General features: G+C 44.1%; 2 protein-coding genes across 5 annotated transcripts in view; one reads left to right on the top strand and one right to left on the bottom strand.

The window, feature by feature from the left end:
• Positions 1 to 16688, bottom strand: part of CACNA1C (calcium voltage-gated channel subunit alpha1 C) — a 459271-nt gene that overhangs the window by 431795 nt on the left and 10788 nt on the right. The window lies entirely within an intron of this gene.
• The window catches only part of DCP1B (decapping mRNA 1B), a 44197-nt gene continuing 29683 nt past the window's right edge, over positions 2175 to 16688 (top strand). For both annotated transcript variants that reach the window (XM_055567670.1, XM_055567679.1), the window contains exons 1-3: positions 2175 to 2334; positions 6310 to 6350; positions 8373 to 8500. In XM_055567670.1, the coding sequence (XP_055423645.1) occupies positions 2191 to 2334; positions 6310 to 6350; positions 8373 to 8500 (313 nt within the window). In that variant the 5' untranslated portion in view covers positions 2175 to 2190. The remainder of the gene's footprint in view (positions 2335 to 6309; positions 6351 to 8372; positions 8501 to 16688) is intronic.

The following is a 16688-nucleotide window of genomic DNA, read 5'->3' on the forward strand; positions in this document are numbered from 1 at the left end:
AACCCAGACATTATTTTTTAAAAATACTGTAACTTGTTTTAAGTTATGGTTTACAACTTTGTAACACCAAATGTTAACACAGATCTTATCTCATAACAACAATTATAAAATAATCACAGACTCCAATATTTGTCCAAGGTGCCATGATGAGGGGCTTCCCCGGTGGCTCAGCAGTAAAGACCGCCTGCCAATGTAGGAGCTACAGGAGACATGGGTTCGATCCCTGGTTCGGGAAGATCCTCTGGAGGAGGGCATGGCAACCCATTCCAGTTTTCTTGCCTGTAGAATCCCATGGACAGAGGAGCCTGGCAGGCTACAATACACGGGGTCACAAAGAGTCAGACACGACTGAAACAACTTAGCACACACAGACACACCATGATGAGGTTTCTGAAAACACAGGGTAAGTATGACCACGCTATGGAAGGCAGTGGAAGTTGAAGTTACATGAATTTTACAAGAATTTGCCCATTTTAAATGGCCTTTTACTAACCTGGAGCCTCTAATTTAGTATACTTGGATAAGTGATGGTGACCCAAATTTACAAACACGGATCATTCAAGTCGAAATTAGACAAAAGTCTGTGTTCTTCCTAGAAGCTTAGATATTTAAGTTTTGGTGGGCGGGAGGGGGGTGGTGCGGATAGAGAACAAAGCTCTCAGACTAGGAGATAAACAACACAGCAACGCTGAAGTCACTGCAGCATGATATATCTCCTTTCTCTGAGTGTGATCTCTAATCTTCAAGGTCTTTCACCTGTTCTTTATTGTTTTCTTTATAATATGGAAAATTAAATGAACCTTTCAAGTTTTTAATCTTCCTTAGGATGTAAACTCTGGAAGTTCAGGACTTGTGTATTCTCTTTCATGCCAACTTAGATCTCAGTGTTCTGTAAATCATGGGCTCTTATAGAAAGCTGATGTTTAATGAGTACATTCTACCAACTTATGGCTGAGTAAAACAGAATCAGCATTTACAAATCTGTATTCAGCACAAAGCACTGGACCAAGAACTAGAGAGACGACTATACTACCTGAAATTATCAGAAGGTAGACCTTGCCTAAAGACCCTCAAGACTCAAAGATAGATTTCTTTATAAAAGAAATGTTAAAGCTTTATTGAAACATTTTAACAAAAATGTACATCCAGTTATACATGTACCACAGTGATTAACAGTTCACCTTTCTCTCAAGTTTTTAAAAGCAAATCCCTCATCACAGGCTTTCCAAGCACTCAGACATCTTATCAGAAGAGACTTCGTGTATTGAGAAGCTGTCAGGCTCATGGCAGTGGGTACACATTTTGTAAACTTCTCAGTCTTGCTTGAAAGCTCAAAAATTATCACTGGTGACAATAATTACCCCCTTGTTTTCCTGGAAGTGACAGGTGCACGTTATTTATTTTCTAAAAGTGTCTGTCAAATGCCTTCCTGAATAACCATACTTTGTCCATCTTCCTTTCAAGTAAAAATAGCGCTTGGTGAAAATAAAAATAAAAAAACTAGCTCAGCTTGCAACTCGAGCATTCAAGTGTTTTCCTGGAAGTAAATATGGCAGCTTGGCGCACGTGCTTTACGCATTCTTCCTATTTTTTTCCACACAGAATTTTAAAAATGTACCAAAGAGTTGAAATGCAATAAAAGTAATAATTTTTCTGCCTTACTGCGTATACTGTCTAGCGATACTGGCCTGTAAAGCGCGGTGCCTGCCAGAATTCCTGCTAAGACACCTGCACTTTCTCCCACCATTGTCTTTGCAGCATTCGTGCAAAGCGAGCACTGGGCACGAGTCACGTGAGTCTTAGGATTGTCGTGAAAATGGTTCTGGCCCGGAGACCCCCTGAAAGGGTCTCAGAGCACCCCTCTACTCCCCCACCCACGGCGTCGAGGACCACACTTTGCGAACCAGCCGGCGTCCGTACACGAGAAATCGCAGTATTCCCTCCCTGTTCAGTTACGCACGCTCGAGGCGTGTATATCACTACAGGTCTGACCGCGTAGCGCCAGGAGCAGAAGTGCCAGGCGTTCAGTTACGCTCGGGTACCCGGGACGCGCACAGCAGCGCGCGGGGGCAGCCTGGCGGTTGCCGTGGCAACGATCGTGGGCCCGCGCGGGGTGGCCATCGACCAGTGACGCCTGAGAACTCCGCGCTCCGCCGACAGGGCTGCGGCGCCCCGCGGGCGGACGGGAAGATGGCGGTGGCGGGTGGCCCGGCGGGGAAGGGCCGCGACATTAGCCTGGCGGCCCTGCGGCGCCACGACCCCTACATCAGCCGCATCGTGGACGTGGCCAGCCAGGTCGCCCTGTACACCTTCGGTCACCGGGCCAACGAGTGGGTACGTGCGGGCGGACGGGGTCGGGGAGAGGGTGGGGGCGGGGCGAGCGGGGACGACCCTCCCGCGGTCCCTCGGTCCGGCGATCCCGACCTCCAGTCCCCGGGCCCCTCCCGTGGCGTTGACCAGACTCACGGAGCGCGGACCGGACTGAGTCCGGCCGAGCGGGTCGGACATCTCCCCCGGCACGTCCCAGCCGGCCGCGAGGAGAGCCCGGACGGGACACAGCCCGGCGCGTTCCCGTCGCCTCGCCACCTCTCTCCGCAGCCGGTCATTACAGTCCCCCCGAAAGCCACTCACAAAAGCGAAAACACTAAGAAGTGGGTCCTGACACGAGAGAGAAGAGAACAGCTTTGCTCTAAGTTCGTAACCGAGGAAACTCACCGAAAGGGGCAGGAATGGAGGGACGCGGGGACACCTGTCCCGCGTGGGCCCGGGGGAGGAAGCGGGCTGTGTGCCCCCTGTTTTCGGGGGAGTGTGTCGCCTGTGTTTGTGTAAAGGACTTTGACCGACGTAATGGACAGTTTCAACGCCATCTTTTCAAATGTAGATATTCTACAAGTTGCTGTTTGCTGCAGTGTAGAAAAGTGCCAGAGGCATAGTGTCTTAATTCTGCCGAGGAAATACCAAAGTAGAGATGAGGGTCGGAAGTGTGGTTCCCTGGAGTGACTTGACACCAGGGCTAGAGTCTGGGGATTCAGAGAAGTTAAGTGTACAGAAAGGGGTCCCCCTTGAGTAAAGGTGGTTTCCTACAGGCTCTGGACAGGGTCAGTGAGTCAGGCATGTGTTACCATAGTTACCGAGTAACTAACTGTAGTGGGTACCTGGGGAGGCCTTTCTACAGCCTCATCGGAAAGCCCAGGTGTCACAATGCATTATTTACAGGAGTTATGTTTTCCTGCTTCCTGGACTTGTTGCCTTCAGACAGTACATAATTCATCCCACAAAAGGTCATTCTTTCAGCGTACTCATTTTCAAGGTTGTGGTAGCAGGGAAAAAAGACAGAGACCTGGTTTAGCTGCAGGGCAGTTGCTGGGGGCAAAAGAACTGTCACCGTGTCTCCACAGTGGGAGCTTTTGGACAGAAACCTGATGGAAGTGTGTGGGACATTCTTAAGATAGAGGAGACAGTACTTGGAGGTGGACATAAAGGAGGAGGGTTCTTATGACACTAAATATGGATGAAGGATGACTTCAGGCATTCAGCAGGAGGAATATGGAAGGAAGAAGGGACAGAAAATGAGCTGCTGTAAGGAAAGTTAGGGCTTCCCTGGTGGCATGGTGGTAGAGAACCCCTCTGCCAATGAGGAGACCCTTGTTTGATCTCTGGGTCAGGAAGATCCCCTGGAGAAAGAAATGGCAACCTACTCCAGTGTTCTTGCCCAGAGAATCCCATGGACAGAAGAGCCTGGCACTAGAGAGGGGGCAACTAGAGAGCCCTTGCATCACAGCTGCTGAGCCCGCTCCCCCTCAAGCCCCCTCAATTGCAAGCCCCCTCAAGCCCCCAACTGTGTGGAGCACAGGCTCCACAACTAAAGAAGTGCCCGAGAGCCACAGCAAAGACCCAGTGCTGCCCAAAAGGAAGTACAGCCCGCCAAATCAGAGTCTCTGGGTATGAGCCCCAGGCATTTGTTATTCGTTGACGGCGTCTTAGGTGACTCAGATGCTGCGTATGTGATTGAGAAAAGCAGGTTTAGAGGGTAAATGGAGATTGACTTTTCATTATTTTAACAGAATAATCAGATGTAGATTATGTTGTTTGGAAAGTGTCCACTAGTCTGCCAAACCCCAGTAGTTTGCGGACTAGCATTATTTTACATTCTACTTTATTGTTTTAAATTTTGAACGGCTGAATTTTTTTAGCACTTCTTAGATTTTATAATATAGTATCAAATCATTAGATTGTACTTTTAAAATTTAAGCTAAAATCCCTCAGAACTGTAAACTTAATACTTTAACATAAAAGTCTTCTTTACTTGCAGGACGTAAGGAGAATCTAATAAAATTTTGCTTTTACTGTCTCTCAAACCCCCAAACCTGGCTTTGCATAGAAAGAAAAAAAAAATCTGGTTACCCTGGATAACTGTGGAGGGAACAAGAAAATGCATGAATATGAGCTGTTTCAGCCATAATAAACCAGAAATTGACACCCAAAGGCCTTTTCATCTAAGTGTCCTAGAGCCTTTGATGAAAAATATGTTTTTAATAAAAAAGTCTAGGTGGTGTAAGCTGGTCATCCCTTTTCAGTGGAGAAACTGAGACAAAGAACATAAATCAATTCAGAATTGCATGTTTTGAGTCAGAGAATAATTTCAGGAGAAGCATGCCTTGAATTTCCAAAACTAAAATTGGACATTAAAGCCCTTTTTTTTCCCTTAAGGAAAAGGTAATTTCTGTTACTGCTTCATTAAGGAAAAAACAAATAAGTCAAAGGCTATTAGCTTTCTCTACACTGATCTGTTCTCAAGGCAAGAATATTGAAGTGGTTTGCCATTCCCTTCTCCAGTGGACCACATTCTGTCAGACCTCTCCAATCCAACCAGTCCATCCTAAAGGAGATCAGTCCTGGGTGTTCATTGGAAGGACTGATGCTAAAGCTGAAACTCCAGTACTTTGGTCACCTCATGCGAAGAGTTGACTCATTGGAAAAGACCCTGATGCTGGGAGGGATTGGGGGCAGGAGAAGGGGACGACAGAGGATGAGATGGCTGGGTGGCATCACTGACTCGATGGACATGAGTTTGGGTGAACTCCGGGAGCTGGTGATGGACAGGGAGGCCTGGCGTGCTGCAATTCATGGGGTCGCAAAGAGTCAGACACGACAGAGCAACTGAACTGAACTGAACTGAGTACTGATTTGTATGACCATCCTGCCTAGGATATGGGATGAAATAGTCCAGAGTCAAATACTGAAAGACAGAAAAGTGTTCTGTCTTCATAGCAAGTAGTCACTTTACTTAATCCATTTAAGGGTGATGAAATTACTTGAGCATGGAGAAGCTCATGCTTCCAATTTCTTGTGTGCCTCTTGAGAATTATCATTTTAATATTATAGTTTTGTTTCCTAAAGAAAGTATTTTTCACCGAAAAGACAAGAGTACTTAAATTTTGAATGACACTGCTAATGGACATTAAAAAATAACAAAATATTGAGAGGTTTAATAGAATGCTGAGATTAAGCCATGTAAATAGCAAAAGTATATTTAAAATTCTGAGTTACATAGTCTAATTACTAGTTAATCAGACAAATGCATACCTAAGTTTTTTTTTTTTAGTAAGCAGAGCATTTTCATCAGGGCCTGGAGAGATGGAAAAGAGCCCTTCCCAGGGAACTGAAATGATCACTTCTCATTTTCACTTTACAAGTTTCCCACTTCCTCTGAGGCAGATTTCTTGCGTCCTAGCTGGGTGATGTTTCTGTCTTACTTTATTTCAGTTTTCTGCACCAAATAGGTGATTGATTTGTCTGAGAACCGCGGCTGCGTCGCTGTCTTCTGTGTCGTAGATGAAGTAGAGTTACAGGCAGGTCCTCTATTCTCCTGGGTGACAGGACATGACAGGAGAAAAGGACACCAGAAAGCAGAGGCAGAGAGGGCCGTGTGACAGCAGTGGTGTCTGCAGCTGGCGTGCCCCCGCCCAGAGACAGGGCTGGCAGCGCGCCTACGGCCACCCTTCTGTCTTAGGAGGCTGCGGAGCATGTTGGTTTCCTTTGTCCAACCAGAGGTGTTGTGGCCCCTGTGCTTGGTAAAGAGAGGCATCAACGGTTTGTTTGTAAATGGCAATAGGAGGGCACTTCCTGCTGCTTAAGCAACAAAGTCACCACTGACAAAGTCTGCTTTTCGCCTTTCCCTAAGAATTACCCCCCACTTGAAACAGGATCGAATCCCTGTTCTCTAAGATATTGTGTTCTCTGACCTCTGTGACTGTTTCCCATTAGTGAAGAGAATATGCTTATGTTGCTGTTTGTTTTATTTCTTAGGAAAAGACTGATGTGGAGGGAACCTTATTTGTTTACACAAGGTAAGAGTCCTTCACTTTTATAAAGAAGCTGACAGCCTTTGAGTCATGTCTTTAGCTCTGTGTGTCACCCTTCCTCAAGTGGAGTTTTATTACAGTTCAGAGACGTGCAGGCACTGAGTCTGAGTTTGAAGTAACTAGTTAACATATGGAAAGGAATACTGAATAATGTCATCTGTCTAGTGTGGTGAATACTAATTACAGAATATAATGTGAACTCCAGTATAGCTGAACTTAAATCTTTGTGTTCTTTTTAAAACAGAATTAAATATTTATTCTTCAGCTCAAGTGAGTGGTACAAAGTGCTTGAATATAGTGAACTGATGAGGAGCTAGGAGCGCACTGTTGAGAATGTTAGATCATTTAAGCAGTGTCTGGAAGAGAGTGTTATTGGCCACCCCCGCCTCTGACTCTTTAAAGAAGCATGATCCAAGATTAAAGATGTCTCTGAGTCCTCCATTGTATAGCTAACAAAATAAGTATTAGGAAAGATTTAATAAATTCATGTTTTAGGATAATTTTTATCACATATTGTTAATATCTGTATAGTTAACACATACACACAGAGATATGTAGTGTGAGTACTGTCTTGACAGCTAAACTTCTTGTTCACATAAACATTCACATAAAATGCCATAGCTGAGTCCTGGCAGTATCAGCAGGTTTCAGAGATACAGGACAGAGGCCTGGTGCAGACCCTTCTCATACACACACACACACACACACACACACACTCTCTCTCTCTCTCTCTCTCTCTCTCTCTCTCTCCCCCTCTCTCTCTCTCTCTCCCCCTCCCTCTCTCATCTGTGTTTATACGCCCATTGACCTTTGAAGATAAACCACGGTGTGGCCAGACCATCCCCGGGATCAGGTGACAGGCAGTGCCTGGACAGCAGCAGAGGCTTTGCAGAGCTGCCGAAATACTGGAAGGATCAAATTCTGATTCTGTAAAAACACCTAATCCCATTTTAAAAACGATGTCTTTGCTTCCCCCCATGTCTGTCTGTCTGTAATAGAGTTACGCCCAAAGGTGGTTTTCAGAACACCCTCTGTTGAGAGCTTTGGGAGTCACTCTTCACACTGCCCCAGAATTTAACTTGAAATGATGGTTGTGATTACATCTGGTATTGCTTATATGCCCAGCACTGCTCTACCACTCAGTAAAATAAATTAGGCAAGGATGGCCTTCCATCAGTTTTGAAATAAATCTCAAAAGAAAACCGTGGCTAGTAAATCAGATGGTTGGAGGTGAAATAAAACTTGAGATGCAGACCCCGTTTCTCCGGGTTGCGCACAGCATCCCTGTGGGCGTGTCCCCCGGCCCCGGAGTGAATCTGCAGGCCTGCACGTGTGCCTTGTTTTGTTACGGAAGTTGCACAGTTGGGCTGGTGTCTGGCTATCCTCCAAGGGTAGACAGATGCACTTGTGGTTGTTAGCTTCTGTGTGATCAGGGTTCTCCCTGCCTGACAGAGAGTAGGCACTGCAGGTTTATTGAACAAAATTAAAAATAAAAAGTCACTAAATGTACAGTTTTATGGACAAAAAATGTTATAGTAGCTTATCTGTGAGACTGTTGGCTTTATCTTGAAGAAAAGCAGATATCTGCTCTTTGCTTTAAATTGTATAAACTTTTAATTGTACTGTATATCCTCACTAGTTCATTGACCAGAGTTACATTGTTTCTGTAAGAAATTATGCAACTTTCAATTTCAGACCAACACTAACATTTCCTGTAACTGTGATATACACTCTATATCACAGTCAAGCTTCTTTAAAAGTATGTGTCAGTAATTTTTTTTAAGTGGTTACCATGTCTGCCTTAAAGGAGCTTGCAGCCTAGGTGGGGAAACGAGCTGCGTGTCTGTGCACCCCCACCCCCAGATTCATAGGGCTGTACTCGTGCGCACGCTGGTGCGGCTCATGGTGAAGGGGCAGGAAGGCTGAAGGTGCGACGGCCGCCCCTGTCCTGGAAACGCTTTGCTCTGAACGCCCCCTCTCCGTGTCCCCTGCCCCGGCGACCTCTAGGTCCGCATCTCCGAAGCACGGCTTCACCATCATGAACAGGCTGAGCATGGAGAACAGGACGGAGCCCATCACCAAAGACCTGGACTTCCTGCTACAGGACCCCTTCCTTCTCTACAGAAACGCCAGATGTGAGTCTGCACGTGTGAGGGACCGTGGTGACGGTTGTGGTGTTTGGTGTCCATGACTGGGATCAGCACGGGTGGCCTGGGAGGTGCAGTGTGACTGAAGGTGTGAGTGTTTAAAGCTCGTCCTCCACAGCTGGGCCGCTTTGTGTGTGAGCCCGAGCGGGGCCGGGGAGGTGAGTCCTGGGCCGAGAGACCACAGAGGACCTTGACTAGCAATTGAGCTTGTGGGTCCCTGCGGCTGAGCATCCAATGGGATGCTCGAGGGAGGGGGCCTGTCTTCCAGAAGCACTGTCTTTTGATTGCATAGTAAATGGACATTAAAGTCCAATGAGGTTTTATTGTTAAGAACTTCCTAACACTTGGTAAAGCTGCAGTCCTGTTAACTAACAGTCCCTGTCAGGCTTGAAATGAGGTAGCAGCCGCCCACCCACCATCTATGTCCATTTCACTCTTGCGTCTCATCTGACTGCTTGTGCTGCACTGTGGGGCGGCCCACAAAAGTGGGTGAGAGTGATACGATTCAGGAGCTTCTCCACACAGGAAATGAGAGCAGACTCAGAGCTGCAGAATCACGGGTGCCTGTGCTTGCTCCGTGATGACTTTGCAGTTCAGAAATGGTTTCTGTTCATCTTCCACCCTATTCTTTGAGCTCAGGGTACAAGAATTTGCCTACTGTGTACTACTCAGTGTTACCTTAGTAACATGTAACATGAGTCATATTTTGTGCTTTATCCCCATTGACTTGTTCTGAAGTAAATATAGCATCACTTTAATACTATATTTACTTAAAATTATATTCACTTGTAACTGAGTTGTCCTAATAGGTGGTCATCCTATTTAGAGCATGCAGTTAATCTTTTATAAGAAAAAAATTACAAGAACGCTATTAAACATGACTTTCTAATGGCAGGTCCTGTGAAGTGAGAAGTTTAGTAAAACAGAGAAATATTTTGTTTTCTATTCCTGTTTCTTTGCCCAAAGGTGTAGTTTAATCAATTGTAACTTGTAGTTCAAATTTTTTGTGTACTTACTGTTATGTCAGGTTATATTTTCTTTTTTTGAGATTATTAGATTCTATGTGAGATTGATTTGTAATTCAAATCCTAATAAACAAAATTAACCACAAAAATAAATATAAAATGAACGACTGTTAGTGGCTTATAATAATTTTTGGTTGCTCTTATTTTGGATAAATACTGATTCTAGTCGATATGGATGACACTGACCAATTCTTGCTGCAGTATTACCTATTAGGTATTATATACTATACCAAAGATAGGAAAATACAAGCTCTGTTTGACATGGTTGATCTCCTTAGCCCCACAGGGTTTGTCTGCTAGGGTCTGGTAAACATGCTCAGCCCCTCCTGGGCTCCACGCTATGCTATCCCATGCTGTCCTGCGGGCGGCTGGTCTGAATCGAGCTGATCTGTGTGTGTCAGAAACACACTGATCTTCACAAACTTTAGTACAAAAAAAAAAATGTAAAAAAAAAAATCTCAGTAATCTTATATCAGTTTACCTGTTGAAATGGTAATATATTTTTTAGTATATTGAGTTAAATAAAAAGTCTTATTAAACTTAATTTCACCTGCTGCTTTTTATTTAAAATTCCATTTGTGGCTCTCCTTTGTGGTTCACCTATGTTTCTATCGGATGCACCGTTCCAGGTGTTTTCCTTCATTTTCCCACGTTTCCTCGTCCCAGCTCTGAGGGGCAGACTGCTCCCTGCTGCTTTGCAGCTGAGAGAACCGAGCGTCTGGGGGCCGCAGCCCTGCCAGACCCACACATTCTGACGTCAGGCCCGCTGCTTTCCCTGCACCTGCTGGGCTGCCCTTGCCCCTGTCCCCCATGAGCTCAAATCGAAGGCAGCCTTCTCGGTGCATGTTCAAGTGTCTCTAATGAGCTTCCATAGGAAAAAAGTGAAGTCAGTTGAACAGCGGGGAGTGAAAGGGAGTGAATCTGTTTACCTTCCTGAGTTTATTTTGTTTTTGTCTTTATTATCTGGTGCATCTTGACTGTGCAGCCAGTCACTCGGTTTTAGTTTATTTACAAAAGCCTCTTCAGCCTCTGACGTCCGAGTTTCCCAGAAAGCTTTGTTCCAGGTGCTCTCAGAGGGTCAGTACCTTGCAGATGTTTTTAAATAACTCTGTTACTCCGTGTGATAACTGCCCCGGGTTTGTATATTCTCTGATGGTGTAAAGATTCATTCATCAGCCTTTGGAAGATGAACCCAGCTTCCCTCAGGACTGTTTTTTCGACTGTACCTCTCGAGTTCTGTTGAGTCAGGGATCTCTGTTTAGTCCTAACGTTTTACTTGGGCCAACGTGTGTCACAGGCCAGGTTGGGACACGTCAAGAGGCAGCACTGAGAAAGGGTTCTGGTGAGTCTTTCAGACTCTAGGTTTTTAAACACTAAGTTTAAAAAAATTAGTACCTGAGGAGGTAACTGTCCCTTTCTAGAATTATATGGATTTAGAAGAGCAAAATAAAGAGGTAGATATCTCAAAACTTTGATTTAATTAAAAACAAATGTTAATGAATAAGTAACTTTGGATTTTGGCCAAACACAACCTATATGGTTTTATTACAGTAAAACATTCATGATGTTTAAGCCTGGCTGTCATGAAGTTTGACCTCTGTAAGCTTTCAAGGTACATAGGGTAGTTGCTGTATTAGGACAGAAATTTTATTTTCTCAACAAACTTACACTGAGCATTTACTGCCTCCCAAGCATGACGTCATGGCTTTCTATGGGTTATTTAATTCTCATCACTTTTCCTTAGAAATCCTCCTATTTCTGTTTTGTAAATGAGGAAACTGAGATTAGAGGGATTACATAATTTACAGAGTCTGTAACTTTTTTGAGATGGAAAGAGCACCTGAACTGAGTAAGCCCAGCCTCAGACGTGCAGGCCCACGCAGCGGAAGTGCCAGCAGAGGAGCGAGGGGTCTGAGCCAGGTTTACCTTTTAGTTTGGCAGTGTGCGCTCCAGAAGTGAAAAAGCGAGTTTCTCTTTTTTTAGGTTGAGGATCTGCTATATCTCAGTTATTAGAAAAGAGAATATCAAATAAAAATAATGTAACATAAAGCTGAATTTGGCCATTTCTTGTGTATCATTACCCTCTAGTAACTGTTTGCCATTTCAAAACTAAATAAGATTCTGGTATAGGGAGATGTATTTTAGAACCATATTTTCCTGTAAGACTAAGACTGTATCATCTTATTTAAGATAAGTTACAGACAGCAATGACAGGAAGATTTCAGAGCTTGGCCAGCATGTCGAATACAGTATTGTCTATGGTGACAGAATTAGAATGAAATTCTTTTGAGCTGGTTGATTTTATTGCAGACATAAGCTTGGCGCTTACAGCAGATCAGAAAAGGCAGAAGTCAAGATACTTAGAATCAAAGCTGTTTTAGAAAACCGCTCAGTTTTAAAGTGAATTCACCATATTGGGTAGTTTTGTTCTCATAAAGAAGCACAATTTGAATGCTTCATTGACATTTTAGGATCTGAGAAAAGCTGCCTCAAGTAGTGGAAAAGGGTGAAAGTGATGGTTACAGACAGTCCTCATCTTTCGGCTACACTGTGTCCTACAAGTTCCCTTTTAAAGTGATTGGCTGGTAGACTTCTGGCTCACTGTGTTAGATTGAACACATTCCTGAAACAACTGAAATGACAATAAAGGAGTAAAAAGAAGATACAAACCCACGAAGATGGAGGGTGGATTTCATGAACAAGACAGAGGAGGACTCGCTGTGACTGCTTCACTCTTCACGACCACTAGCTGTTGCCCTGCAGGAGACGGCACCTCTGGTCTATTAACATCAGACCCGACAGTGTGATCTGGTTCCTCCCCACTCACCCCTCCAGGAGGCTTTTGTATAGTCCTCTCCCCGCCCCAGGCCTCAAGTACGGTTGTGTGAGTCACTTTGGCCAGAGAGATGTGGGTAGAAGTGAGCAGATATGTACAAACCAGCTCCTGACTGACCACATCTCTTCCTTCTGCTGTGAGGACTCAGGTTGTTTAGGCAGAAGCTGCTCTGTCAGCCTGGGTCCTGGAATGATGGTGACATGATACAGAGGTGGCCCATGACAGACACGTACTGCGTAAGCCATTGACATTTGAGTGTTGTTTGTTACTGCAGCGTAACCTGGGCTATTGTGACAGATACACAAGCCGCACAGGAAAGTGGGGGAATCCAAGCACAGGTTGGAGGTAAAGGAATTCTGAGAACAGTGGTAAAGAGTCCATGGTGACCCCCTGTGCAGCTGAACTAAAGAAAAGTCTTCAGAGTAGGAAGATGGAGGGCTTCAGAAGGGCATCCAAGAGAAAGTTTACACCTGAGAGTTTGAATCTCTTGGGGTATTTACAGTTCCTTTTTCAGTGATTTTGCTTAATGATGTAGAAACATTGAAAGCTAAGGGCATGGAAAACAACAAAGGAAGCAATTCTTAATTCCTGGGAAAACAAAATTTTGTACAGAAAAGGAAATTGAGTCATAGCACACCATTTGGCTCCACTGATCATGAAGACAAACGCCAAATGTGAGATAGTGTTACACTTTACATTGGAAGTACGGGGTGTGTTTCTAGGTGAGAGTGTGCATGTATTGTCAGAAAACTAAATTCTCTTCAGTGGATTTTCTTTTAAGAATCAAAAAATAGTGTAGGGACCTCTCTGGCGGTCCAGGGGTTAAGATTTCACCTTCCAATGCAGAGGGTACGGGTTCGATCCCTGGCCAGGGAGCTAAGATCACATATGCTCCACAGCCAAAAAACGAAAGCATAAAACAGAAGCACTACTGTAACAAATTCAGTAAAAGACTTTAAAAATGTTCCACATCAAGAGAAAAAATCTTTAAAAACAGAAGGAGTACACATGACATAGGAAAACAGATTGACACAACAGAGAAAACACTGGACGAGAAAGAGATGGAGAGCAGAAGTCACTGTCAGGGAGGAGGCTGCTTTTGGGGAGCAGCAGTCAGGCCCATCATGGCTGGAGAACTCTGCTGTTGGTTGTAAAACCTCACAGCGTCTGATATTTAAAATTTTATATATATATATATGTGTGTTATTTTTATGAAAATTTAAATTAAAAATACAACTGGAAAAAGCAGAAAAAGAAATAAAAGGAATCCAAATTGGAAAAGAAGAAGTAAAGCTCTCACTGTTTGCAGATGACATGATCCTCTACATAGAAAACCCTAAAGACTCCACCAGAAAATTACTAGAACTAATCAATGACTATAGTAAAGTTGCAGGATATAAAATCAACACACAGAAATCCCTTGCATTCCTATACACTAATAATGAGAAAACAGAAAGAGAAATTAAGGAAACAATTCCATTCACCATTGCAACGGAAAGAATAAAATACTTAGGAATATATCTACCTAAAGAATCTAAAGACCTATATATAGAAAACTATAAAACACTGGTGAAAGAAATCAAAGAGGACACTAACAGATGGAGAAATATACCATGTTCATGGATTGGAAGAATCAATGTAGTGAAAATGAGTATACTACCCAAAGCAATCTATAGATTCAATGCAATCCCTATCAAGCTACCAACAGCATTCTTCACAGAGCTAGAACAAATAATTTCACAATTTGTATGGAAAAACAAAAAACCTCGAATAGCCAAAGCGATCTTGAGAAAGAAGAATGGAACTGGAGGAATCAACCTACCTGACTTCAGGCTCTACTACAAAGCCACAGTTATCAAGACAGTATGGTACTGGCACAAAGACAGAAATATAGATCAATGGAACAAAATAGAAAGCCCAGAGATAAATCCACGCACATATGGACACCTTATCTTCGACAAAGGAGGCAAGAATATACAATGGATTAAAGACAATCTCTTTAACAAGTGGTGCTGGGAACTCTGGTCAACCACTTGTAAAAGAATGAAACTAGAACACTTTCTAACACCATACACAAAAATAAACTCAAAATGGATTAAAGATCTAAACGTAAGACCAGAAACTATAAAACTCCTAGAGGAGAACATAGGCAAAACACTCTCTGACATACATCACAGCAGGATCCTCTATGACCCACCTCCCAGAATATTGGAAATAAAAGCAAAAATAAACAAATGGGACCTAATTAACCTTAAAAGCTTCTGCACATCAAAGGAAACTATTAGCAAGGTGAAAAGACAGCCTTCAGAATGGGAGAAGACAATAGCAAATGAAGCAACTGACAAACAACTAATCTCGAGAATATACAAGCAACTCCTACAGCTCAACTCCAGAAAAATAAATGACCCAATCAAAAAATGGGCCAAAGAACTAAATAGACATTTCTCCAAAGAAGACATAAAGATGGCTAACAAACACATGAAAAGATGCTCAACATCACTCATTATCAGAGAAATGCAAATCAAAACCACTATGAGGTACCATTTCACGCCAGTCAGAATGGCTGCAATCCAAAAGTCTACAAGTAATAAATGCTGGAGAGGGTGTGGAGAAAAGGGAACCCTCTTACACTGTTGGTGGGAATGCAAACTAGTGCAGCCACTATGGAGAACAGTGTGGAGATTCCTTAAAAAACTGGAAATAGACATGCCTTATGATCCAGCAATCCCACTGCTGGGCATACACACTGAGAAAACCAGAAGGGAAAGAGACACGAGTACCCCAATGTTCATCGCAGCACTGTTTATAATAGCCAGGACATGGAAGCAACCTAGATGTCCATCAGCAGATGAATGGATAAGAAAGCTGTGGTACATATACACAATGGAGTATTATTCAGCCATTAAAAAGAATACATTTGAATCAGTTCTAATGAGGTGGATGAAACTGGAGCCTATTATACAGAGTGAAGTAAGCCAGAAAGAAAAACACCAATACAGTATACTAACGCATATATATGGAATTTAGAAAGATGGTAACAATAACCCTGTGTACGAGACAGCAAAAGAGACAGTGATGTATAGAACAGTCTTATGGACTCTGTGGGAGAGGGAGAGGGTGGGAAGATTTGGGAGAATGGCATTGAAACATGTAAATATCATGTATGAAATGAGTTGCCAGTCCAGGTTCGATGCACGATACTGGATGCTTGGGGCTGGTGCACTGGGACAACCCAGAGGGATGGAATGGGGAGGGAGGAGGGAGGAGGGTTCAGGATGGGGAACACATGTATACCTGTGGTGGATTCATTTTGATATTTGGCAAATCTAATACAGTTATGTAAAGTTTAAAAATAAAATAAAATTAAAAAAAAAAAAAAAAAATACAACTGGAGAGGGCTTCTCTGGTGGCTCAGTGCACCTGCGTAGCAGCCAGCAGGGGACATCTCGTGCCCCTGTCTATAGAGCTCGGTCTCCACGGAAGGGACTTTAGCATGCGGTGATGGCAAAGTGAACTCGAGGCTCCCAGTGGCCGGGTCTCAGCCCTTTCCTCTTTCCAGTCCCACGTCCATCCCAGGCCAGGTTTCCTTTACGTTACCTGCGCTGGTTCATAACTCCTTAGAGTGAGAAATAAGCTTCCAACACCAGCCAAAATAGAGCAGGTTCACACTGACACTCCTCTCACTGGCTATAGTGAAAGTTGTGGACAGAAAACCAGAGAGCCTGCGGATTCTAAGAGTAAACAACAGCAGGCGTATCAAAAGGGAAGTGAGAACTTGAAGAACAGCCAGTGTGGTGGCGAGTCTCCTGGTTTATTTGCTCCTGCTTTATCTCCTGAGTGTGACTCAAGAGCGAGCCATGTCCCAGGACTGCGGACAGAAGCAACAGAAACCAGGGGAAACCTCTCTGTGGAGGCCTGGAGAGTGCGCTCCTGTGACTCAGAGTGTGAAGAGTCTCCCCTCCCCTCCCAGCCCGGCCCGAAGCCGGCTGCCCTGCAAACCTAGGCTGCCACCTCAGCAGTGAGGGGTGACAGGCACGTGACATCCCACGGAAAGGCTGCCTGAGAGACTGGAGAAGGGTCCCCTGTGGTCTCAAGCGTGCAGGGAACTCCTAGGAGATGTATATATGTAGGCTTCCCAGGTTGCACTAGCAGTGAAGAATCTGCCTGCCAATGCAGGAGACGTTCAATCCCTGGGTTGGGAAGATCTCCTGGAGGAGAGCCTGGCAATGCACTCCAGTGTTCTTGCCTGGAGCCTGGTGGACTACAGACCATAGGATCACAGAGCCAGACACAAGTGAAGCAACTTAACATGTGT

This window comes from Bubalus kerabau, chromosome 1 (assembly GCF_029407905.1).
Source record: "Bubalus kerabau isolate K-KA32 ecotype Philippines breed swamp buffalo chromosome 1, PCC_UOA_SB_1v2, whole genome shotgun sequence".
In the NCBI taxonomy this organism is placed as follows: domain Eukaryota; kingdom Metazoa; phylum Chordata; class Mammalia; order Artiodactyla; family Bovidae; genus Bubalus; species Bubalus kerabau.